Source organism: Nannospalax galili, unplaced genomic scaffold (assembly GCF_000622305.1).
Source record: "Nannospalax galili isolate Female #2095 unplaced genomic scaffold, S.galili_v1.0 scaffold334, whole genome shotgun sequence".
Classification (NCBI taxonomy): domain Eukaryota; kingdom Metazoa; phylum Chordata; class Mammalia; order Rodentia; family Spalacidae; genus Nannospalax; species Nannospalax galili.
The window spans coordinates 1,356,196-1,364,921 of record NW_008336888.1 but is presented as its reverse complement, the minus strand read 5'-3'; the positions used below and the strand labels follow the sequence as shown (position 1 = coordinate 1,364,921).

Here is an 8,726-nt window from a genome sequence, read left to right as displayed (position 1 = left end):
TATGCCTAGATAAGAGTGGGTTATAAAAAGAAAGGAATGAAGGGAAAGAAAGAGAAAAGAAAGAGAGAAGAAAGGAAGAAGGAAGGAAGGAAGGAAGGAAGGAAGGAAGGAAGGAAGGAAGGAAGGAAGGAAGGAAGGAAGGAAAAGAAAGGGAGAGTACATGAAGTTGTCAGAAAAAACTGATGGGGAGATATGGGAGAAGGGAGGGAGTGAGTGTGGATTTGATCAAACACCTGATATACATGTATGGCATTCTCAAAATATTTTGTTTAAAAGTGAAACAAAAAAAGCAAGGTTACTCATCAGTGGCCCAAGTGTAAAAATATACTCTTAACCTAATTCCCAGTTCTCCCTTCCTCCCCAGTACAACCAGATGTTCCAGTCCCTCCTTCTACCTCCCAACAACTGAAACACAGCTTCTTGTCTCTGGTGAAGGGAAATGCTATCAGAGTTCTTGCAAGTGTCAGTCCACCAGTGATGAGGTGACTCCTCTGTGTCCTCTTCCCCCTGAAAAACAAGAATTCCTCCTTAGGAGAAAAATAATGAGTCAGGCATAGTAATTGTGCTATGCTTGTAACACTGCCCCACTCCCTTTGTTTCTGTGTGTGGGAATAACTATTTTATGAGGCATAGCAGCAAAGTTGCCACTGCATTCAAAATAGCAATTACTACCAGACTAAGCACTCTCCTAATTAAAGACTTCACACACTTGGAAAATACAGCCATGCTTTTCAAAGAGACTACTTAATGAAGCATTATCACACTCCCAGTCTTTCTTGTGAACAATTCCAACAAAAAGAAATCTTGACCCTCTCCCACTATTACCACCTTTATCATCTCTAATTTAAGCCACAAAGTGATCTGCATCAAACCAGCATCTTCTGAAAAGAATAACTACATTATTAGCAATATCAGATAAAATGCACAAACACTTTACTTACATCTTTTTTGGAGAAAATTAGGAATTTAGTAAGATTTCAAAAGCACTTCAGGTACTAGATGCATGCCAAGCCAGCCAAGAGCCAGGATTCAGACTGAAATAGATTGTTCCCACAGATCCGAAAGAAGCAACTTTAAGACCATTCACCTCACAGAAAGCAATAGCAAAGCTGAATGGTCTGGAGTACAAGCTCTAGAACCAACTTACTAACTACCATGGAACACCTTCTCTATATGCTAGGCACCATGCTAAGCACTGGAGACAGTAAAGAGCAGGACCAGCCCTGCCCTTGACATCCCGAAGCTCACAGGCCAATTCAAGACAGCTGTTACATAAACACATTAACAAGTCTACAATACTGAAGACATGTACAAGGTGTTACAGCAACAACAGGAGGGATATAAGTCAACTTGAGGGCACAGGGAAGGATTCTAGAGGGAAATGGATGAGACAGCCTGAAACCTGAAGAATGAGGAAGGTTTAGTGCAGCAAAGAGTGGCACAAACAGAATGCTCAACAGGTAGAGGAAAACTGGTACAAGTCTCAACGGAGACAAGAAGTAACTCATTCTAGAAACTGAAAGGCCAGCATGGCCAAAGTGCAGAGGGTGGGCAGAGATGAAGCCAGGGCGACAACAAGGTCCAAGATGACACAGGCCGTATCCAAGGACTTGAGATTTACCTTAAATACAGTGAGAAGCTATCTGAGATTTTTTTTTTTAATTTTTTTTATTTTATGTGTATGTATTGCCTACATGTATGTGAATGTACCCATGTCGTGCAATGCCGTGGAGGTCAGAAGAGGGCTTTGGATTCCCTTGGAACTAGAGCTAAGGACGGTTTGCAGTCGCCGTGTGGGTGCTGTGAATCGAACCCGGGTCCTCTGCAAGAGCAGTCAGTGCTCTTAACCACTGAGCCATCTCAAGAAGCTCTCTGAGAATTTTTTAATCTCAACTCATAGTGAATAAATTGGGCTTGGGAACGCAGCTCAGAGGTAGAGTAGCTGCTTGCCTAGTATGCATAAGGCCCAGGGTTCCAGCTACAGAAGCTGACACACAAACACAACAAAAATGAGTAAAATTAGCTGGGCATGGTAGCTCACACCTTTAATTCAGGCACTCAGGAGGCAGAGGCAGGCAGATCTCTGTGAGACTGAGGCCAGCCTGATCTACATAGAGTTCCAGGCCAGGCGGTAAAGACTAACAACACAAAGGCAAAGAAGACAGGAAAAAAAGCTGCTTTTGTTGTTTAAAACACCTTTCTCCTAAAAGCTCAAATTTTCTTCACCTCTATCACCATATTTGCCCATGTCAAACTGGTGAGGCACAAGGGCTAAGAAGTTAACTGCTACAAGGTCAGGCTCTGAATCCAGACAGACGACTTCTAATCTCCACATGCTCTAGACAGTCTAACACGGTAGCTACAAACCACTAAGAGCCAATCAAATTTAATCTGTAGCTAGCTACAATTAAATAAAGGGACAATGCAGTACCTCAGTCACTCCAGTCATGTTTCAAATATTCAAGTGTCACATGACCAGTAGCCACCATGCTGGTGAGGAAAAAGGAACATCAATCTTTACAAGGATTGTCATCTTTACAAAGAGTTCTATCACAAGCACCAAGCTCTAGATACTGTTCTTAACCTTTTGGGGGAACACAGAAACTACCTCCAGAAAATCTGTGTCATATAAGCCAAACTAAAAGAAAACAAAAAAAAAAAAAAAAAAAAAAAGAAAAAAAAAAAAAAAAAAAAAAAAAAACTGGCATACCATTTCAGGGATTTTAGAAATACTCCATTACTTGCATATGGACTCCTACAAGACTCACAAAAATCAAGAATCTTTAAATTAAAAAACTGTTTATAGGCCGGGCATGGTGGTGCACAACTTTAATCCCAGCACTTGGGAGGCAAAGGCAGGTGGATCTTTGTGAGTTCGAGGCCAGCCTGGTCTACATAGTCAGTTCCAGGACAGCTGGGGCTACAGGGAGACCCTGTCTCAAAAGGACAAATATATATATATATATAGTTTATTACACCCACTTAGATTTGGTCTTCTAGAAGTGAAACATTAAAAAAAAAATCTTTGTTAATAAAAATAAGTTGGGAAACACAGGCTTAAAAGGCACAGCCCAAAGTGTTAGCAGATTACCTACTAGACAATTACAAGCTTGCCTACAATGAAACAGGACGGTCCTGTTTACTCACAGTGTGTACAGGAGCAGCTTTCAGGGCCGAGGTCAGGATGCACTGGGAAAGGGGACCGATCAGCCGGAATCTGTTTATCTCCATTGTCAAATCACTGAGAGAAAAGACATGAAACGAAAATCTCTATCACATACATCTGTACCACTGGAAATAATGGGACAGTCTTCACTGAAAAGAGTCAGCAGGCTCAGAGTGAATGCAACCTACCTGATTATGATCCCTGTGGTTGGAGAGACCCATGAACGTGGCTGACAGGGATCTCGAGTCCCATCACCAATAATTTTCTTAACTGGCTTAGCATTTTCTTCATCATTTTTCCTTTTTCTTTTCTTACCAACTATGTCATCAGCCAGCTCAGGGTGGCTCTTTTCTTGGACTGGTGTTGGCAGTGGGTTAGGGACACAAACATCTGATTTGATGGGTTCTGAACATAGGCACACTGTTTTTATTTCCTCTAAGATGGCCTAAGGAGATATTTAAACATTTACTTTTAAGTTTTTGAAATTTGAGTGTAGTGTTATAACTTTAATGGTTTCAGTTTACTTTTTTAAAAATTCACATTTTTAATCCCTTCATAAATAAAGCTAAATGTGTCAACAAAAAACTTTTTAGTACCACATGACACTGAATAAAAAAAAAGTCAAATATTATGAAAATAACATGACAACTTATAACCAATTTTTTAAAGGGTTAAAGAGGAAATTGGGGAAATTTTACACCCTTCGATATAACTTTAAAGGGAGGGAAGTTAAACTAAATGCAAAGCTAAAGATCATCCGATCAAAATAGCTTCTCATTATTAAACAGGCTCTTACAAGTAGCTGGTATCAGCGCATTGAATCAGCTCCATTATGTGGACACATCAGCCCTAACATTTCAAATTTTTAGCATAAGGTCAGTTCTTATCACTCCTTCTGTTTATGATTAGCTGAAAACTTAGAGGTCAAGAATTGCCTCATAATATTCAATACACAAGTTCTAAACATCTAATAATGTATGAAATGGGTGGAGACAGGTATGTTCATTATGGTAATCACAATATAATGTGTATGTACACATATCAAATCATGTTCAACTTAAATATCCATTCTTTGTTAAATATATTATTTTATTTTATAATTTGGTCTTTTGAGACAGGGTCTCCCTGTAGTCCTAGCTGGCCTGGAACTCATTATGTAGACAAGGCTGGGGCTGGCCTTGAACCCACAGAGATCTGCCTGCCTCTGCCTCCCTCGTGCTGGGATTAAAGGCATGAGCTACTATACCCAGCATTTTGTTAAATATTTTAGATTAAAAAATTTAAAGATAAAGAAATAAAAAATAATTGTTTCATTCAACATGCAACTTTCTCCACTATATTTTTTTTTATGTATATGAATGTTATGTCTGCATGTATGTAAGTGCACCCATGTTGTTCAGTACCAGCAGAGGACAGAACAGGGCATCAGTCCCCTGGAACTGGAATTTCAAGGACAATTATTAGCCACCATGTGGGTGGTGAGAATTGAATCCAGGTCTTCTGGAAGATCAGACAGTGCTTAACTGCTGAGCCACCACTCCAGCCCCTGTCCACTAAATTCTGATATCAAACTGTCAGCTAAACTTATATACCACTGAAATCTCTATAGGAATTATTGTCTACCAATGGCAATTAAGAATATAACAGCAGAAGCCAGGTGTGGTGGCACACGCCTTTAATCTCAGCACTCCAGAGGCAGAGGGAGGTGGATATCTGTGAGACTAAGGCCAGCCTGGTCTACATAGTGAGTTCTAGGTCAGCTGGGGCTACAGGGAAACCCTGTCTCCAAAAGACTGAAAACAAAAGAAAAAAAGAATGTAACAGTGGGCTGGGGAGATAGGATTCCATGTAAACATGCTTTGCCACCATGCCTGATGACATGGAAGTTGAATCCTCAGGACCAACATGATGGAAGAAGAGAACTGACTCCTGCAAGTTGTCCTCTACCTTCCACGTGTATGTACACACACAAAAAATAAAGACATAGAATGTAATATAATGATACCAGTTTAAGAGTTGGATGAAGCCAGATCCACAGTTGCCTATTCCCAGAAGCATCACCAGGGGTCCTCTCAGACTTCCAAATAAATGTAACAGGCCCAAGCATTTCTCTGGGATACTTATTTGCCCTATAAAGCATGAGGCTCCCTTGGCGCTTCCCAGACAAGCAGTGAACTGCAGCAAATGTGAGTCCTGACAGAAACACAAACACAAACAAAATCCTGTGATTTCAAGAGTGGACAGTGCAGTATCATTTTGTGATAGTCACACCATTAACTATTGTCTGCCTCCATGAAAGATGAAGTTGTGGTTTGGGTCATGCCTAAAAGAAAACCTGGCACATATGAAGTTCTCAATAAATACCTATTAAATGAATGATTTAATGAGTTTCAAGTTCTTTCTGCCTAAGTTCACTCCACAAGATTCACTTTATACACAATACTAAAGATCCAAATACACACCAACTTTTCTTAAACTAACATAGTTGCTGGGAACAAGGCTGTCCCACACATTTTCATAAGCTAAAACTGCGGCATGCTTACAGTAGACATCCATTCACCAAATGAATAAATATAGGCAGTGCCCAGCTTTGAAAAAAAAATTACCTGTGTCTATGCTACACATTTGAGAAAGCGCCTTTAGTATTTCTTCCTCTCTGCCCTTCAACTCCAAACAGCAGTAGTAAGATAAGTCCTGCACAAAGGAGAAACATAAATATCTTATGATCTGCATGGGGTAAAAATGCTAACACAAAGTTGTATCAGAAAGCCTGGTAGGGGAGGCTAAAAAAGTTAGAAAAGTGGTAAAGAGTACAAATTGCTCTTGCAAAGGACCTGAGTTTAATTTCGAGCACCCACTTTTAGCAAGCACCTCACAATCTCCTATAACTCCAGCTCCAGAGGGGATCTGACACCTGACACTTATGGGCCTCGATATTCATGTGCATATTCTCTCTCTCTCTCTCTTTCTCTCTCTCACATTCTCTCTCTCGCACGCTCTCTCTCTCTCTCTCTCTCACATACACATACACACACACAAACATCATTAAAAACAAAATAAATTTAAAAAAAAAAAAAAGAAGGGGCTGGAGAGATGGCTCAGAGCATTGGCTGCTCTTGTAGAGAACCTGGGTTCAGTTCCCAGCACCCACATGGCAGCTAACAACCACCTGTAACCCCAGTTCCAAGTAACTGACAGCCTCTTCTGGCCTCTGCAGGCAATGTATGCACATGGTGCACTTACATATATGCAGGCAAAAACCCTCATACACATAAAAATATTTTTTAAAAAATAAAAAAAATTCGTTGAAATCTAAGAACAAACTAAAGCTAGCTTTTCAAGCAGTCAAACTCTAATGCCCTCTTACTCCTACTATATCAGCAGATAGTCTTAAGCCAGTTTAAATCAAAATTAAAAAGAATCTCCATTTAAAATATAACATACAGTGTCTTAGATTTTAGAAGGCAAATTTGTGTTTCATCCTACATTCACAGGCAAGTTCAAAGCAGGCTATAAAACCTGCTGCTTCTTAGTGAAGGATTATTCGTCCCCATATCTACATAAAGTAAGAAGCCAGAGTGAAAGAAGCAAAACAAATGAATTGTGCAAAACTATGCTGAGGCTTCTCACTTTGGCTACCTCCAAATCATACAACACTGAGCCAAGAGTCCCCATGTTAGTAATTAATCTGTCCCTATCCTCGCACTCAGTCTTGACTATGCAAGTCTGACCAAATAGTCTGGCAAGAGTAATGATAGTTAAGACCTTACAGTGCAGGAAACACGAAGAGAGACTGGGCTAAGCCAGTAAAACCAATGTTGAAGAACCAGCAAGAATTCAGTCACTCAAGTTAGCAGTCTTCCCTACAGTTCACAGACCAGTACTACTGTGACCTTATTTCCCAGGTGAGGCTACTGAGGCTCTGAGTGGGTTACACGTTCAAAGCCATATAGTTGAGTGGAATCAGCATTCAAATCAGGACCACTGACACCCAAATCAACCCTCTACTACAGCACCCTTTAAACAATTTTAGTATATGCAATCAGAACTAAAAGGCAAATTACAGGTATGAATCTAACAAATTCTGATCAATCACTGCCATACTGCCACACAGAAATCATACAACAATGGCTCTATCCATCTAACGGTGGCCAGATGAATCTCACCCAAATTAGTACAACGGCGATTGCAACAAAGAACAATGGTCTGAAGTCAGGTGTCCTGGGCTCAAAGTTTACCATCTAATTATGTATGGTCATAGGTGAGTTACTGAAACTCTATCTATGTACCTTAGTTTGCTCATCTATAAAATGGAAATAATAGTAACTGCCTACCTCACTCTGTTGTTGCAAGGACTGAATGAACAAACACATGTACAACACTGAAAACAAGGCTGGACAAAGGGAGTTACAGTTCAACAGACTGCAGTGTGAGACTCAGTCTCACAAAAAAGACTGGCACACTCTCCATCACAACCATCTATTTAATAATCTGAAAAACGTCCATCTCTCCAACGAGTGCTGCCTCATCTCCAGCTCCCAACAGAGCACCTCAGTCATCACTTTTAAGATGGGCAACCTCATGGAAGAGACTCAAGCCCAACAGCAAAGCATACCTGGAGGAGGCAAAGGTGCGTCATGGCTCGATAGCAGGCTCTGTGGCTCTTGACCGTTGGCCTCTCCCCGAGGCAGTAGCCCCACTTCTTCACCATATGAAACCGTTTGGCGTACCAGATGTGAGTCTCTAACCAGATGTTTTTCTTTTGTCTACGGTTAAATTCTAGTGTCCGGTTTATGTGACATCTTCGAGCTTTATGGCATTTATTTTTTGAATGTTCTTTTTTCTGGTGGACCGCTTTCTCTGCCTATAATATAAAGAAAGGCAGACCCTAGATAGTAAGCATCTCAGAGCACAATTAAACATAAGGAATTCAAACAAACTATTAATAGATTGAGTGGAATATTTTACAGACCACTTTGTTTAACTGCTTAATGTGCAGCTAGCTTCTGCCATGTTAAATAGAGGGAAAACAATGGAGAGAGTAAACATTTCAAGGCAGGGGATCCTAGAAGGATGCAGTTCTAGCACTCACTAACTGGGCAAGCTCCTTCTTTATGAGGATTAGAACATTTATATAATGTTCAACACAGTAACATAAGCTTAATGTGGCATTTAACAGAAAACAAGAGGCTGGAGGGAGAGACGATTCAACAGTTAAAAGCTCTTGCAGAGGACCCAGGTTCGAATCCCAGCACCCACATGGCGGCTAACAACCATCTGTAACTCCAGTTCCAGGGGATACACCTTTTTTCACCTCCTCCAGCATTGTATGACATGGGTTCACTTACACACATGAAGGCAATATGTTCATACACATAAAATTTTAAAATTAAATAAAAAATATTTTTAAAAAAGAAAACAAAGCCGGGCATGGTGGTGCACGCCTGTAGCCCCAGCACTTGGGAGGCAGAGGCAGGATCTCGGTGAGTTCAAGGCCAGCCTGGTCTACATAGTGAGTTCCAGGACAGCTGGGGCTACAGGGAGACCCTGCTTCAAAACA

General features: G+C 40.6%; 1 protein-coding gene across 1 annotated transcript in view; it reads right to left on the bottom strand.

Annotated features, from left to right (window-relative positions):
• Pop1 (POP1 homolog, ribonuclease P/MRP subunit) overlaps positions 1-8,726 on the bottom strand; it is a 40,800-nt gene that overhangs the window by 21,610 nt on the left and 10,464 nt on the right. Inside the window, exons 5-10 of the mRNA XM_008831542.3 lie at positions 7,782-8,030; positions 5,773-5,860; positions 5,172-5,359; positions 3,355-3,611; positions 3,148-3,241; positions 396-507 (exon numbers count right to left, since the gene is read on the bottom strand). Of these exons, the coding sequence (XP_008829764.1) occupies positions 396-507; positions 3,148-3,241; positions 3,355-3,611; positions 5,172-5,359; positions 5,773-5,860; positions 7,782-8,030 (988 nt within the window). The remainder of the gene's footprint in view (positions 1-395; positions 508-3,147; positions 3,242-3,354; positions 3,612-5,171; positions 5,360-5,772; positions 5,861-7,781; positions 8,031-8,726) is intronic.